This window comes from Poecilia reticulata, linkage group LG19 (genome assembly GCF_000633615.1).
Source record: "Poecilia reticulata strain Guanapo linkage group LG19, Guppy_female_1.0+MT, whole genome shotgun sequence".
Lineage (NCBI taxonomy): Eukaryota > Metazoa > Chordata > Actinopteri > Cyprinodontiformes > Poeciliidae > Poecilia > Poecilia reticulata.
The window spans coordinates 12,265,063-12,282,452 of NC_024349.1; the positions used below are offsets into that span (position 1 = coordinate 12,265,063).

The window sequence follows — 17,390 nt, forward strand, 5'->3', positions numbered from 1 at the left end:
TTTTTTTTGTTTATTTCTGGGAAAAGGAATTTTGTGTTTTTTTTGGCTAAAAGTCAAAGTTAGAATAACAGAAATAAATGTGATGTGTGAAATGGACTACTAACATAAATTAACTGATTTGTTACACTAATTTAGTGAAATGCATTACACAATAAATGTAGATTTTACATGTTGCATGTTGTAACTATAAAGTTGACCCAAACGACGTCTAATTTTACAAATTAAAAACGAGACGTTCTTTTTCACTTTTGCTTCGTCTCAATATAACCATTAGAACATGAAAAAATGTTATAATCAAAACACCAGAAGATAATTTAAACCTCAAACTGTCACACACCAGCTCTTTTAGGAGACAAAATGTGTCTTGGAAATAGTTTCTGTAATTCTCATCAGTTTTTTCCGTTAGATAGAAAAGTCTGGTCTAATGGTTCAGTGTTTATCCATGTCTATTTCCTGGGTGAAGTCAATAACAGAGATATTGCTTTAATTAACTGATTACTTTCTTTGTTTATCCTCACAGGAAGTACTGCTGGCTACCATGTTTACCCATGTCTGTTTCCTACCTCTGCTTTTAACTCAACTTTCTCATAAAAAGCACTCCTGTGTTCTTGTTTTTTTTCTTGTTTTTTTTGACACAGGCATTGCTGGGCCACAAATAGTCCTGCATGTTTTTTTTTCTGTCTCATTCCCCTCTTCCAACTACAGATAAATGTTTATGCTGCAGATTTCTTCCTGTTAGAATAGAGGCTTCCTACTGTAACCACGTCGATGAAAACACAACTAAAACTAATTGAATGAAGTAAGGTTATCAGCAATTCATTTTCTTAAATATACAACATGTTTTCAGCGAAGTTGGGTATAACTCATGGTGTACCAGTACACAAAAATCCATGTTCGATGCATACTTTTGTTTTAAAGTCATAGTTTTGTATGTTTTTGGTTTGCATCAGTCAAGAAGAAACGAAAGGTGGTCATTGCAAAACTGACAGGAGATTTGTTTTGACTATACAACAATAAAACCATTTGAAAATGGTCAACAGTGTTTACGATTTCTTTTTGACCCAACTGTGCAGACATTTGAGAATAAAACAAGTCTAAACCACTTTAGAGCTGTTTTGATATTTAGACAGTTCAGTTTACTGGATGTACTTAAATGGGCCGTAAAAATAAAGCTGTTGAGAAATCCCTTCTGGTCAGAAGGTCTAGAAACGGCACCGGTGAGTTGCTGCGTCTCGTATGCTGTGCAGCGTTTTGGACAGGCTGAACGCTCCGTGAAGCCGGATTTGGACTTTAGCTGATTCAAGAAGTGCATGCTGACAAAGTTGTGTTTCAGTTCACTTTCTTTCTCTTCTGTAGCTGCATGCAAATCCTTAATATTCTCAGATAGCTGAGCTAAACATTAGCTAAAGGTTAGTTAGCCCATAGAGGACTCTCTGTTTTGTTTTGGTGCCGCTTTTTGCAATGTGCACTTAGTTCCGCATACAAACAATAAAACTCCGTATTTCCTAGGTATAGGCACAGAACATTTTTAGCACAAATTTCTGCACCGTTACACCCCAGTAGAAGCAGTTTCAGTTTATTGCTTTGAATTTTTTTGTGCTTTGTGGACTTAGCTGAGAGCTAAGAGACTCTAAATACGGCGTCCTGGTCCGACAAGACTGACGATGGTGAATCGAACGGCAAAGACATTCAAAGTGTTCCCAACAACCCACCATCAGCTCAGTGTGTCACAACTTTCACGTCGATTGTAAATGAAAAATTCAGAAGGCTTACAAAAGGACTTTGTGCGCGTTTTGCTTCAATATCGAACATAGAAGCGAGACAGATGATTTAATTTCACCCATCTTTGCTGAAATCTCGTTCAGATTGCAGCACAAACACACAGCACACACTCGCACACAGATGGATGTCCTGTTTTGTGTGTGTGTGTGTGTGTGTGTGTGTTTGGAGGCTGTGGAGCTGGGAGGTAATTTAGAAAACATTAAACTCACCCCTTCCTCTTCTCTGTGAGGGTTCAGTTTGTTGTACACCGCCTCGATAACACTGCGTCTGCAGACAGAAAACAAGCACACACACATTGGTCCCTGGGGAAGATCGTCACCCAACATAATGCAACCTCTGTTCGTTCTTCACTAATGTGTATTGATTGAGAGGTTAATGGAAGTAAAACTCTCAGTTGAAAATGCGGAGCTGTGTCGTTTTTGGTCCGTGTTCTGCTCAGAACGACAACCACCTTGTTTATCTGTTTATCGCTACACTTTTTACCTAAATCATCAACATGTTGATGCAAAACCTTCAATTTTAAACATCCTTTGAATTTTTTAAACACTTCTGTCAGGTTGAAACCTCAGACTTCAATGGATGTTTTGTGATAAACCAGCACAAGGTAGAGCTGAAATTTTGAAGTGGAAGGCAACATGTTGGTTCAGGTGGGGAGAATATAGATGCACACCACACTTCTCAGACTTTTATTCACAAAAAAGTGGAAAATTATACATATTTTTCTTCCTCTTCAACGTTCTACGCTACTTTGTGCTGTGCTATCACAAAAAATAATCCAGCATATACATAAAAATACATTTCCACTCAACATCTTTAACTTCTGAAACGAGTTTTCTTCCATAGGAGCTCATATTCACAGATTTATTAATTGGGATTTAATCATTTCAAATGCTGAAAATCATCAATTTTGGTTAAACACAAATTAATTTAATAGATTCCTTAAGGGAAGAAAAGCACTTCTGCATTTGCTTGTTGCTTGTTTTGCTAATATCGAACAAAATATTAGCAATAATGCCATAGTAGGCATGTCACGAAAAATTTTGCCAGGTGATAAATTGTCCCAGAAGTTATTGCAATAAATGATGATATTGCTTTGAGACCATTTTCAAGTAATATTATAGCACAATAACGTAAGAACACATTCTCAAGGATCAGTAACCTTTAAATTCTAATAAATGTTTAAAGATTGAACTAGAAGACATTTTAAATATCCAAAATAAATAAAGAAAACAATGTAAAACAACAAATAAAATGAATTATGAAGTCTTTGTATACAAAATTTCTTTCAAAGAAGGGCTAGTTGAAACCAAAACACCAGAGTGAAAACTTTTATCATCCAGTTTTTGGTAAAAAGAAAGAGAAAAGAGAAAAACGATGAATCAAGCAAAAGAAAACAATTGAGTTTCTTTTGATTTATCATGCGATTAATTGGTTTATTGTTTATTGTGACAGGCCTATAGCATGTATAAACTGGATGCATTAGCAGAAATACATCAATATTTGCCAGCTGGTGTTTTGAAAAGTCCAGAGAAATCATCGTTTATTCATCAATTTGAGGACAAGTTTCTAAGTAATGAAACCTAAAACGTGGACTGTCAAGGCTGCATCTACTCCTGATCTGCTGTGTGCGTTCGTAACATGCAGCTCAGTTATATTTACTTGCTGGCCAGGCCTCCACCAGGCGGAAGGTTGGGGATGTTTTCTGAGGCGATATTCCTTAGGACAGACACCAGGTCAGGGACTCCGTCCTCCCCACAGCTTCCCAGCAGCTCTGCAAGCAAAAGAAGCAGATAGGACACAGTAAGGCCAGATGTTGTGGTCATTTTGCTGAGGTTATATTGCACAAGTCAGGTGTACGATTTATCCCCCATGAAGGCTAATCAATCAAAAAAACAATAAGGGGAAGAAATTGGTTGTACACTCAAAAAAGTGCGACTGTGCTAAATTGATGTTTAGAAAAACACTTGCTGCCTGTGAAGTTTGGTATAGTAGGCTGATTTTATACAACTTTACTTATTTCTGTTTAAACACCATCAGCTCAACATTTCTAAGCAGAATGTTCTTATTCTGCTGCAGCGATTCCTTGAATGATTCGATTACCTCGATTATTAAAATTCCTCAAGAAAAATTCATCCGCCTCGAATCTTCGTTAAATTACGTTTTATTATTTAGCGCACCATGTTCCGGACGGGTCATTATTTGTGTTGGGCAACGCCGTCACGTCCGCCTATAAGTTGTTGCTAAGTGCTAGCAGCATAACGTCCACTTTTTCCAGTTTGGTCTGGGAGGATTATATCGACTGATGATAATGTCTGGGTTTTTATTGCTTTTGAGGGGATGAATAAGCATCCTTAAATTGACTGACGCGATGCTTGGGGTACGGCAGCCTTTCTCCTCCTGGTTCAGAGCGAATGGCGGGGAAGAGGTGAGCGGACAGGCTGAATGCTGCGGGCGGCTGCGCTGTAGTGGACTGACATAAGTGTAGCTTTACGGACAAACAGGAAAATCCCCGTCGCAACAAACGGGTCGCGGAGCGCATCGTGGCGTTACATAGCTGGCAGATGACTTTCTGTGTGTGACGAACGACGGTAATTAAATCAATACTTTTTATTTAAAGTTGTTAAAAATGTACTCAATTATATGAATTGTCACTTTGTTGCTATATTTTTTTTTAAGTAGATGATTGAGTGTAGCGTCAGCAATAATTAGCAGAGCGGCTTAAAACATGTAGAGTTTAAAATAACGTGCGTCTCTGCGGACGAGTGTGTTTGAAATGCTGACCCTCAACACGCGTTTCTAGATATTTATCCAATTCTTCCTCTTTTTTCATGGCCTCCTCTGAGATCTTAGGCGCTCCGGGCAAACACACCAACACCACGCTCATGTTGTCTCTGCTTCCCTGCAGAAACACAGACAGAGAGAAGACAAGCTCAGCTTCACGGGGTAAAGTTTGTACTATGCAAATGCAAACAGAAAACTTTAATAACAGGGTTTTGGTTCACTGAACCCGACTAGGAGTTTTCTCTGCTTGCATGGAAAATAAAACAACCCAGAACCTGTGAATGTGAGGCAATCGACATCAGGAGACAAAACATTCTGTCTAAGACACGAGTTAATCCAGTTTTTCCTAATTACGATTTTGGTTTTTCACAGGTTATTAAAAACAACAAAACCGAGATGCTATTCTAAATGCTGTTTTGCAACGTTGCTCTTGTTTTGTCTTGCCTCACAAATCCGACATAGCTTCCTTCTTAACAGTGGCATGCAGCGGCAACCCCTCCCTAAAGCCGACATTTAATCCGTGCCAGGCTGTGGCACGTTTTGAGAGCTACAACTAAAATTCCGTGGAAGTGCTGCGCTTTACTGTAACGAGCATCATAAATGACCACAGTTGCATAAAATCTCCGTACAGACAATTTAAAGAGGAGTGGCAAAAGCAAATGAGGTGGATTAGCAGTGACTGCAAACGACTGATGGTGTTGGTGAGGAATTTCATGATAGTCATGAGACCATCATAAGCCAACAGTCTTCAGGCAGAAGCGTTTTCAGATTTGTTGCGACACTGACTGCTACCAGAGATCCTTCCACGATTCATTGAAGATACTTGGATCATATAAGTTACAACATCCAATTTCCCGTTGGAGTAAATTAAGTATTTTTGAACAACAGAATTTGTTTTATTATTGAGCATAGCAATTTAGATTTCTTTTTTAATTTGCTGAAAATGGTTTCACATCTTTTCCATCAACTTAATGAGTTACACTGCAAAGGAACAAGAGAGGAACCGACCAGGCTTTCACTGAAGTCTGTCAAATTTTCTTAGCCTCCTAATAGATAAAAATTATTAGTTTAAACTAAAGATTTATAACAAAGGTTGCAGTTTTGAATAAAACAGAAACAAAGGTGTTGTAGAATTACCCGTATGTGTGTAGACTAGTTTACAGACCAAAAATGAAAATAAAAATTGGGAGTTATTAGTTTTTACACCAGCTGATAATCGAAAAAAAAAAAAAAAATCATCAGGAATCTAGCCAACTTCTAGATTTTATTATTACCTCATATTTATTTCAACATTTAAATTATTTGAGGTTAAGTTACGAGTTTTAAGGAGTTTCATTTTGATTTTCTGTGAAAACCCAATTAAAAAAAGAGGAAACTGGAAGAATCCTGTTGTTTTAAATGTTGCTCTTGTCTTTTTTTATATTACAGTTCTTAAAGATCACTGAGAATCAAAAGGTGAGCGCTTTACCATAACTGGAAATCATAATTTGTCGACAAAGTTATGAAAAAGTAAGTGTTGATGTGCTGTAGAGATGTGGACCAGTCATTTATTTTTTACCTATAGTTTTATAATGAAAAGCTTCTGCAATGCCTTTCAATGTTTCTTTCAAGTCTTCAAGATAATAAACACACAAACTAGACATCATCATAATTGCCTTTTTCAAGACAATTTCAAGCGACGGAAGATGGAGCCCAAAGCAGCAAAAAAACAAACAAAAAAACAAAACAAAAAAAACAAAGGCGTCGACTTCTCACCACACTGAAGGACTCGGTGTGGTCACAGTAGATTTCTGAAAGTGTCCAATTTCACTTACATCACAAAAGGTAGCGACAGCAGAGCAGATTTATGCCTGTGCGGCTGATACTTGAGATAACCCATCCAGTAAGGTAAAAATAACTCATCTGCTGTACGCTTGCTGGTTCTTGGAGAGCCCAGGACGCAAAGCTAAAGACACGTGGACAGTGAAATGTCCAAGATGTGGACAGGAACTAGGAAGAACAGGTTGGTGTATATATTTTAAGCACGAATGCAGGTGATAAACCTCCTCCCAGATGGCTCAGTCAACAAACAGTTTATTTCCAGGAGACTCCTGTTTTTAGGAGGTAAGGTCCGATGGAAGCTATGCAAATTTCTTTCTACATAAACTTTTATCCCAAGACACTGTGACTTATTAAAATAATTCATACTTTTCACACTTTTTCACAAATTACAGAGACAAAATGTCATGTTTTTTGTTGGGATTTGATGCAAAGTAGTTTGTGAAGTGGAAAATAATAAAAGTTTGTTGCTCTTTGAATGGGAAAGGTTCACAACAAATCTCAAGAAAATACATTCTAGTTTGTGTGGATGTGTGGTCCCACTGATCTGGTGCGTTTTTGCCAGGTTTTTTAAAATTTTTATTTGGTTTTGGAAATTCCCCCCTGTCCCATTGTGACATTTTTTGCGCAGCTCCTGAGGCTTATATATCCAAATTAAAACTCTGCAACCAAAAATAAAAAGGAACGAAAACCAACCAAACCTATACATAAAATGGATTATGAGGTCTCTGTAACAAAAACTGCCCTTCAAAAAATAATAATGACCAAAATATAAATGATCAAGCTCATAATAATGTGATTAATTAATTGCTTATTGTGACAGACGTACGTTCAAGAGACAGCAAAGCTCTGTATTCAATAGGAGAAGATACTAATTGTTAAAAACGACTTACCTTATGAAGACAGGTGTCCACCACCGAGTTACAGATCTTTTCCAGATCTTCAGAAACCAATAGTCGTGATCGTACAAAATCACACAGCTCTTCGTTGGACATGACGTCCCAGATTCCGTCGCACGCCAGAACCACAAACTCGTCTCCTTCGGCCGCCCGCTCCAACACGCAAACCTCCGGCTCCGGGCTCACCAGCTGCTCCGTGGGGCCCTTACCATCCACACATTTGTAGTCGTAGTCCCCGAGAGCCCGCGACACCGCCAGGGAGCCGTTTACCCTCTGGATCATGACCGAGCCGCCAGCATTCTGGATGCGCTCCTTTTCGCGGGGGTTGCAGGGCTTGTGGTCCTGAGTGGAGAAGCCCACCTTTCCGTCTCGACACAGCACGGCCCGCGAGTCGCCGCAGTTAATGAAGTAGAGGTGAGTGGGGCTGAGCAGCACGCACACGGCTGTCGACCCGCTGCGGTCCAGGCCCTGCCGCAGGTCGGAGAAGTTGCGCATGTATTCGTCAATGTTCAGAAAGCCCGAGCGGATCCCGTCCTTCACGCCCTCCACGGAGCCCGGCCCCGATCCGAACTCGGCGCCTCCTGACAGGATGTGCTCCAGCAGGTGCCCGGAGCAGTAGTTGGCGACCCGCGAGCCGGCGTGGCCGTCGTAAACGGCGAAGAAAGACCAGTCGGTGAGTCCGTGGGGAAGGCCCACCACCGCCGTGTGGGCGTCCTCCATTTCCACCCGCCAGCCCTGCATGGAGCTCAGACCGTAGCGCAGCCCGTTTCCGTCGCCGTGGGCGCTGTGCTTCTCCGTCTTCGGCTTGTCCAGGAACGCACCCATCGCTGCCTACAACTGGAGAACAAACAAAGGAGGAAAAACGGTGAGGAAAACTTTTATACGATCGCCTGCAAAGAAATGATTTTAAAATCCGAGTCAATTTCACCAAAACACCATTGTGCCATAAGCATACATGTACAAAGCGATTATTTTAGCTATAGATTATTCTGATGATTAACTGATATAAAAATTAGCACATTCTGCAGATTTTTCTTTTACAAACTCTTTATACAATGTTTGAAAAAGATTATGCAAACAAATAATTAAAGTCCTTTCTTTAAAAAATAATAAGAAGTAAACATTTTATTGCCAGAAATGCAATAATAATAAAGCATTCCTTTCATGTACACTTGATTAATTGCAGCAAAGAATGAATCTGCAGCTACAAAAATACTTCCAACATCAACAAGTGGAAAGCTTGGCCTTTTCTGCTCGACTTAACATCAATACAGAGTTAAGTGCATTGATTATTATTGGGATAATTGGCTAGCAAGAGGAGATTTTTTATTTATTTATTATTTTACATAATTTACACCTAGTGAAGCTGAAACTGCCACTACAGTTTTGGGTCTATTACAAAGTTTTTTTTTTTATTTTTATTTATTTTAAATCAAAAATATGTATATCTTTTGTGCAGCTTTGGCTTAACTGCTGTGCTTTCAGCAAATGGCCTTTTTTCTTGAGTCTCTGTACTCCCATTAGTTGATTATGAAACTAGCTGACAATTATTTCAATTATCAATTCATCACAACTAATTCAATGAATTGTTTCAGCCCTATACAATTTGTTGACTCAAAAATCAAGTAGTACATGAAGTTTGATCCATTGTTCTTATCCTAAATGCTGCTACTTCCCTGTCTGAACATCATAGAAAAAAATCTTTCTGCACTGAACTGTCTAAACTGCATAAAATTATTTACAATACACAAACTTTTATCCTTTAAATCATGCCTGCTTAGAGATTTATATAATTTTTTTTTGCATTCTTAAATCACTCTTTAGGAGTGGCTTTCCTGGCTTTCCGAAGAACATCCCAGATTTTGTCTGTACACCCTGGGTCCTGTTCTCTGTCAAAATGATCGCTCTCCGCTTCTACAATGTGGATTTCTGGGCTCGGGTAAAGCAGATTCATGACTGGAAATGTTTCCACTGCGTGTTTTATTGTCCAGGTATGTGTTTTATATAATCATCTCAATGGTAAAAAGAAAAGAAAAAAAAAAAGAAAAAAGAAAGAGACTTTCCAAATGGCTTCTCAGCTACTTGAGGCAACTTCAGGATTTATAAAAACTTAAGGACAGCAGTGTTCATAAACATAATGTGCTTAATTAAGAAAGTTTAAGGTTTCTACAAAAAAGAAATCCTTAAAAAGCTAGCAATACTTTGACAACTTTGTTGTAAAACTTCCAAACAAATATGATTTCTTGACTTTCCTTTTTGATACATTTCCACATTGTCATACATTTGTGTGTAGAATTTTTAGGAAAGAAGTTAATTTATACAATTTGGATTAAGGCTGTAAAAAATGTGGAAAAGGTGAAGTGCTGTGAATACTTTCCAGATGAACTGTGGACAGAAGCAGTGATCCTGGCAGCGCTGGAGCCGACCTGGAGCACCAGAGGCCCAGAACTACAATCACACCAAGCAAGAAGCTGCAAAGAGGCCCCTTTTGAATTTGGAAATCACCTCCGTCTCTACAGATAAATTAAAAACGCTGCAGAGAACGTTTGAAACAGACAGAGGGGAGCACAGAAAAACACCTCTCTGAAACCAGCCTGAGACCAGATTTCTAAAACTAAATGTTAATAAAAGTCTGCCTGAACAAAACAACCGTCTGAATCCCTTTATTTGGGGTTTGTGTGACGATTTACAGCACCTGTGTCAAACTCGAGGTTCGGGGACAAAATCTGGTCCGCTGCAGCTTTCTATGTGGCTCCAAATTACATCAATAAGTCCCTTCCAGTTTTTCACAAATCTGCAAAATTCACACAAAATCAACAAATCTCTCCACATTTTTTTCCTGATTTTACTGCAAATTTTCTCAAAGTTTTTCAAAAACATTGAGTTTAAGTAATTGCTGCCTATGCTTTACTTGATGTCAAGTCATAGTCTGTAATTGATACGGCGAGTAATAAAAAGTTACACAACATCATACATTAGCGCAAATTAGGGCTGTGTAATAATATCGATTTTGCGATATCGATATTTTCTTTCCTAGAAAAAAAAATTGATATTCATCCGCAAGTATCGTAACATCCAACTGTCACCTTGCTCACTCACTGCTTGCTTCGCCGGGAGAGTGATTAGGTCATCAGGCTTAGAGTGATTCCTTCAGATGTYAAGTGTCAAGGTTAAAAAGGTATCAAACTATTCAGAGCAGGGTACTTGGCGCACTTTATTTACTTTACAAATGCATGTAAGCTACAGTTTGTACTGTTTCAATTAAAAGAAACATGTTTTCTCACCACTTCTTTRATTCATTTTGTCCAGCTRYCGACTTTAAGTCTGTGTCCATGTCCAACCAGAGCCAGGTATTGTGTAGTTCGTGCTTTTAATCAGTTTTCAGTTAAATTAATTCAATCCAACTCTATAACAGTTAACACCAAAATTACTCTGTCCCTCTAAAATCTTTCAGAAAATCGCAAAAGTGTATTAAATTGTATCATTTGGTGAATATCGCAATATATATCGTATCGTGAGCAGAATATTGTGTATCGTATTGTGAGATTATTGCATCACTACAGCCCTAGCGCAAATATAGTAAAAATTGCTAACGAACATTTCTAAATTGGTACCACAAAATCTATAATTTTGATTCCAACGAACACTAAAACAATCAAAATCATGGAGGAACAGCCATTTATTGATAGTTTAATTGGTTTTGTCAATATATTCTGGCACAACTGGCCCTTTAAGAACATTCAGATTTTTGACATGGTCCAAAATGACAATGGGTTTGACACCCTAATTTATAGAAACATTTGAAAAACATTACATCATCAAATAAACATGTCTTTTTATCTAAGCACCACCAATAGCACACTAGTAATGAGATGAATATATATCCATTATATAATCTGGATTTTAATGTCAGGTGTGAACAGTTGTGCTTAAATATGTCCTGTCGTATCTAAATTGTATTAAATAAATGTATTCACATCTGAAAAAAACAACAACTAAAAGCTAATTTTATACTTTTTAAGCATACTTTGGGCAAAAAAACAGTAATAACATCACAATATCAACRACAACAACAACAAAAAATCTGAAGATTCAGAAGTTTTTATTCTAAAAATGAGAATCAAATAAATGTGCTGCAGGTTATGTGATTGAGGTTGCGGGTTTGAATCCAGAAGAAAATTAAACAATCACAAGATAACTTAATTTAGCTTCAAAGCATTAACCTATTTTTTAAGAAATTTTAAAATTTAAATATATTCCTCCTGATCACAATCAAAATGCATTTGTGCTAAACTGAAGAATGGTCCAATACACTTTACTATCCAGTAAGAATGCTAATAAAATGTTAAGCTTAAAAAATAACCAAATAAGCAATCAGGGTTTTTGGTATCTCGTTACCAACTGGCAAAAATATTTTGTGTTCTACACAGAATAAGTAAAAATTCTTAGAGGTCGCTTGCTTGGCAATACTAAGACCAGGAAGTCTATAAAAAAGTATGATAATAATAACAAAAACAATAATCAAACCGCCCTGATGAGACGCTGATTCTTCACAGAGCTTCACTTCCCACATGAGCATGACTGCGCCATGACAAGCGTGTGCCCAAAAAAGGCCGTTACATGCAGGGARTGACTCCGGCTGCTTTCTCAGGACGCCGTGTGCGTTTTTGTGTGCGTCTGCGCATGTGTGCACCGTCACGGTCTGTGTGCGAGAAAAAGATGCTCTATAAATACGGCAGGTCGGCTTACATTTCACGACCAGCGTGAGACAGCAGGGACGGGCCATTCATACTTCTGCCGCCTTCCTGTCGCACGGTTATAGAAAGAAAAAGTGTATTCTCAGGCTCGCCGTTTGATGTTGCCCCAAGTTTTTAGTGTTGTTTAGTAAATGTGGAGCTGCACTCACGTGCAACGTATGAGAGAAAGACAATTCTGTAACGTTGACCAGCTGTGATTCGCTCTAAAAATAAAACAAACACACTGCCACTGCCTAGCAACCGCCCACCCTACAGTGCAAACATCCAGCCTGAGCTTCATTCAGCAACACCCCCTCCCCACCCTTCTTTCTCCCAAAAGTCTTTCTCTCACACTCCTAAAAAAGAGGCGCGCACACTCAGCTGCTGGTTAGCGAGAGGAGCGGGCCGTTGCATCATCCGTCCGTTAAAGCAGTCGCAGCCGACAGAACCAGAAAGGTGTCAGGCTGGCTGCTAAAGACACACAGATACTGTGAGATTTTACTGGTTGTTCACAACACCTTTAGAGCGAGGGGAAATCATGCGAACAGACATGTACAAAGGCAGAAACCCCAGAAAACACCAGAGGAGAACGAGGAAGGCTCAGTCACTGCTGTCACCAGTGTTGCAACCGCAGGCCGAAACCAACACCAACGAGCAAAACTCGCGTCCGCCAAAAAAAGCATTTCAAGAGAGAAGCGGAACGTCACAGATTACATAATGCTGCAGAGGATCCAAACGCTGCTCAGAAAATACGAGCCGTCGCTGTAAACGAGCTGAAGCAAACCTGGAAGAAAAGGCTGAACGACAGTCGTCTACACGCTGAGAGAGCAGAGCCAATAAGCTGACATTTAAAACAAACTAATGCCAAATTTTAGAATAAAAAAATTGACCACAATTTACTTCTTAAAGTTTTCAACATTGTAGGTTTTTGGGTACATATTTGAACCGATATTTCAAATATTTTTCTACCATTTTTACGTCAGATGTAAGTCATTGATTAATGAGTGATCTCATCAATCAATCAATTTTATTACAAACCTGAATTTTGTCTTGTATCAAGATGGCCGACCATCTTTCCATAAAAGGCAAAAATATTTTATAATCTTCTGAATTTAAAAAGACAGTTAAATGTTAAGATTACTTTGTATCAGCTGTATTAATACTCACTGAATTACATTTTGAAATATTTATAAAATATAGAAAGCTTTTGGAAGCGGGTTGTATCTGATACATGCAGGACCAATGTGGGAAAACGTTGCATTGAGATCTGGGTCACTGTGTTTCAAACCAAATTTCCCCTAATTACTGATATACTCTGGATCATAATTCAAAGGTTACGCCATGTTCTTTTGGCAAAACAATAAAAGTATTTGTTTTAATCTCTCCCTCCCCAAGACACGTTAGATTTTAGGTCTTAAATTCAATATTTTGACTGAAATATCCAACGAAAAAATGCCAGATAATTTTGACGTGACCATGCGGCATTTCTACATGTTTACCCAGTAAAAAGGAACCACATGAATGCAGCATTAAACTAACAACCCCTGGGAAGCCGGTGGGATAGTGAGAGGAGACTCAGAGTCACGTTTCACCAGTGTGTCCGAAGCAGCCCAGGGAACAGAACATCTCGTTGTGATGTTCTGAGTGGTTCTGACATACTGAGAGTTGAATTACTGAACTTCGAAGCAGGAAACCCTGAATTGGCACAAGGTTGTGTGATTGGTCCTTTGTTTTATAGCGGTTTCATAAACATCCTATAACAAAATGTACTCTAAAAATTTTAAGTGTTTGACACTTATGTTTGACTGTAGAAACAAAGGATGTTGCCGGACTAATTCCTCAATTTTGTATGTTACAACATTTGGTGCTCACTTTTTCAAAAATCTAAATCAAACCTGAATCTCCCAGAGGTAAGTGCAAGTAGATGGTTTAAATCTTGCCAAATTATCTTTAACATAATCTTAAACCTCACAGGAATTCAGCTGCTTCCCAAGACAAGACGATACCTGCAAGAAATGTTACAAGACCCAAAACCGCATCACGCAGAAAAACAATTAATCCCAATGGTCAATATGCATCTTTTAAAACACATTTACAAGAAAGAAGGTAATAAAATATAATTCAGATTACTACCTGATGTGGAATAATAGTTTCTTTTTCTAAAAGAAATCACAATTAAATCTAAAACAGATTATTAGGGGTAAGAATAATCCCAGTATTTTTTCTTACCATAGACAGACCAACTCTAATTCTTTGTTTTGTTGATTCATTAATTCCTTTACCTCTCAGTCATGAGAGTCATGAGGAATTGCTCTCACATAAGATGGTACGAAGCCACTTTTGCTCCTTTAATGATAAATCAATGACCGCTTGTGGTAGGAGGGCAAAACCAATTACTTTGGGTGTGTCAAAATTCAGGGACTGCATCCGTTGAAAGCCACAAATAAAGGCTGGTCAAATCCAAAGGCGTCCATCTTTTCCACAGATTTGAAGAGATAAGAGGAAATACTTAGAGGTAAGGGCGAAAATCAATCTGGGGCCTAGATCCTCCAATTATACAGCCGCTCATTTCCGATCTTCATAGTAGACAAAAGACGCAACTTCCCCGGCCAACGCAGAGTTACGGATGCAGGCCTGGAATTTGACATACCCTTTGAATGCTTTTCTAACATCTTGTGTCATTGTTCTTCAAGAGAAATCAGCTACAATCTTTACAAAGATCTAAAAATCTAGTGACGCATCGGTGCATCTCTACCAGAAGCACAGCGTGTAAAGATTTGTCAAAACTGAAATGAGGCACGTTTGACCTCAATCTAGATTTCCAGCCAGTCTTATTGATCTAACACAGGAATCTCCATTTTGAACAAATAACTAATCTTATCTGAATGTAAGATCAGTCCTCTGTGGAAAATCCCAGAAGGATTCCAAGATTTTGATTATGGGTGAAGACGCAATGACAGCAGAGAAGCAGTATTTGGCAATAATAAAAATAAAAATACACTTTAGAAAAAATTGCGCTGCATTGTACAACGTGAGCAAATTAATTCCAAAGAACAGACATCAGTGCTCTGAACTCAAAACAAGGAAGAGAACTGACATTTATAAATCACATTTACCATTGAATTAAACCTAAGAAACTTAAAAATACATTGCAAACCCTTGACATTGTAAACCTTTCACAGAAACCAGTTAAAACTGTGACAGGGACAAAACTGTTGTCAACCTGGCATCTAATGAAGCACTGAAATCCTGCAACGGTGCTTCAACGAAATGACATTACGTAGATAATGTAATTATTGAGACAGGATGTCAGTTTGGACCATTTGACATTCAAGTGGCATTTTAAAGGGATGTCAGTTTAGTTGCACGAGTCCAAACAAGCTGATATACGTGTATTTAAATGTTTACAGACAGCGAGAACCATAACAGAACTTCAGTTTATACACTTTACTCACTGCAAGGAAAACAAAATAAGTGGCACTTTATCTTTTTAAGCTACGTATTCCAGATTACGTAGCTTGAAGGAAACGCTTTAAGGAGGGCACAATTACTCTTCAAATATCAGCCAATTGAGTCCGTTGGATAAAAAATAAATAAATAAATGGAACTGAATAATTCTCAAAGTAAATAATATTTTCAAGCATTTTAAAAAGATACAACAAGCCTGAACTAAAACAGAAGGGTTCTTCGTATCTGTAAGGTTTTCTTTTGATCCACCATTTATTCAACGTGGACCTTAAAGACCAACATAGGATCTTACATCTCAACAAACCAGAATATTACCAACTTAATTTTTTTCAGTGCTTAAATTTAATTCAAAAGTGAAACTCTTAATGAATCATTTACACTCAGTCTGCTCAACAAATGTTAAGTCGCCATTCTTACACAACAATCAAACATGTCTGCAATACAGATAATTATTTAATCACATTTTTAAAGTAATATTTTAACTTTTAAGAATCTGAATTCTGGATTTTCACTACTTACTTAGAAATCTAATTTTTTTCAAATTAATTTAGGAATTAAGCAAAAAATTTGGTTTTACCTAAAAGACCGTAGCCAATACTCCCACAGGCAGCGAGAACATTTCAGCAACAAAGCAGTACAAAGTGCTTTACGTTGGCCTGCCACGATAAATCATTTTGCTGGACGATAAATTGTTCCAGACGATATTGCAATAAATGATAATATTGTCGTTTTGAGACCATTTTTAAGAATTATAACGGTAATGGTGAAATAATAATGCAAGAACACATTCTAAAAGATCAGTAAATTTTACATTTTAATTAGCCTTTAATTTAAAAAGAGAAACAATAAATCATGCCAAAGGAAATTATTGAACTTGTTTAAATTTATCATCTGATTAATTGATTTATTGATTATTGTGACAGGTCTAGCTTCACATGATAAAAACATAACTCCATATAAACAATGATACAGTGGGAAAAGAGAAGTAATGAAAAGTTTCTATCCAGAGAATAGAAACTATCAATGTTCTTGTTATTAATTAAAGGAAACTCTTCTCAGTGTTTTCCCATTGACAGCTGACTCAGATGAGATTATCAGCTATTGAGCTCCTCTTGCATCTGCCAACCAGAGCACAGACTGATGTCATGCTCTGCTCACCTGTGCACCTTATCGCAATTTGATATAGTGGAGAAGGTGAGCAGGGTGGCTGCATTTCAGCACCTCATAATACAAAATTGATGATGACATACACCATAAACCTTCGCCGTGATGATACACTGCTGCAATATAGGCTTGTGATATGAAATGGCTCACAGATCCAAGATCAGTTTAGGGAAACAAAAGGCAGTAAAACAGTCAGCTGCAAACTTGGCATTATATCAGATAAAAGTCTTTTTAGCAAAGATTTTACTTGTCAGTGAATTTAAAAACAAACCGTTTTTTAAAAATGGTTTGTAGATATTTAAATTAAGTCTAAAATATTGAGACAAATTGAGAGAGTTGAATCCTCATAACTCTTTTGGGTCGCTCTCATAGCCTTGTCATCCAAGACTTAAGTTGAAGAGTGCCGTCATTTGGATAGTTGGTTCACTGAGAACAAAAAAGATCAATCTGAGTATCATCTGCATAGGATGATCATGTTATGCCAGTGAATCGTATGACCTTAAGGTTAAATATGTAAGGTGAATTATAGAGGAACAGTGACAAAGCCCTGTTGGACCCCACAAATCATTTGAGCAAAGAAATGCTCTAAAACAGTGTTTTTCAACCTTTTTTGAGTCAAGGTACATTATTTTAATTGAAAAAATCTCGAGGCACACCACCAACCAAAAATGTAAACAAAAATACTCTGTAGACGCCTATATTACATATATAGTCATTCTTATCAAAGTCTCTTGAATAGGGG

General features: G+C 37.8%; 1 protein-coding gene across 2 annotated transcripts in view; it reads right to left on the reverse strand.

Annotated features, from left to right (window-relative positions):
• ppm1bb (protein phosphatase, Mg2+/Mn2+ dependent, 1Bb) overlaps positions 1-17,390 on the reverse strand; it is a 27,809-nt gene that overhangs the window by 6,875 nt on the left and 3,544 nt on the right. For both annotated transcript variants that reach the window (XM_008437069.2, XM_008437068.2), the window contains exons 2-5: positions 7,275-8,117; positions 4,564-4,681; positions 3,442-3,553; positions 1,992-2,049 (exon numbers count right to left, since the gene is read on the reverse strand). In XM_008437069.2, the coding sequence (XP_008435291.1) occupies positions 1,992-2,049; positions 3,442-3,553; positions 4,564-4,681; positions 7,275-8,105 (1,119 nt within the window). In that variant the 5' untranslated portion in view covers positions 8,106-8,117. The remainder of the gene's footprint in view (positions 1-1,991; positions 2,050-3,441; positions 3,554-4,563; positions 4,682-7,274; positions 8,118-17,390) is intronic.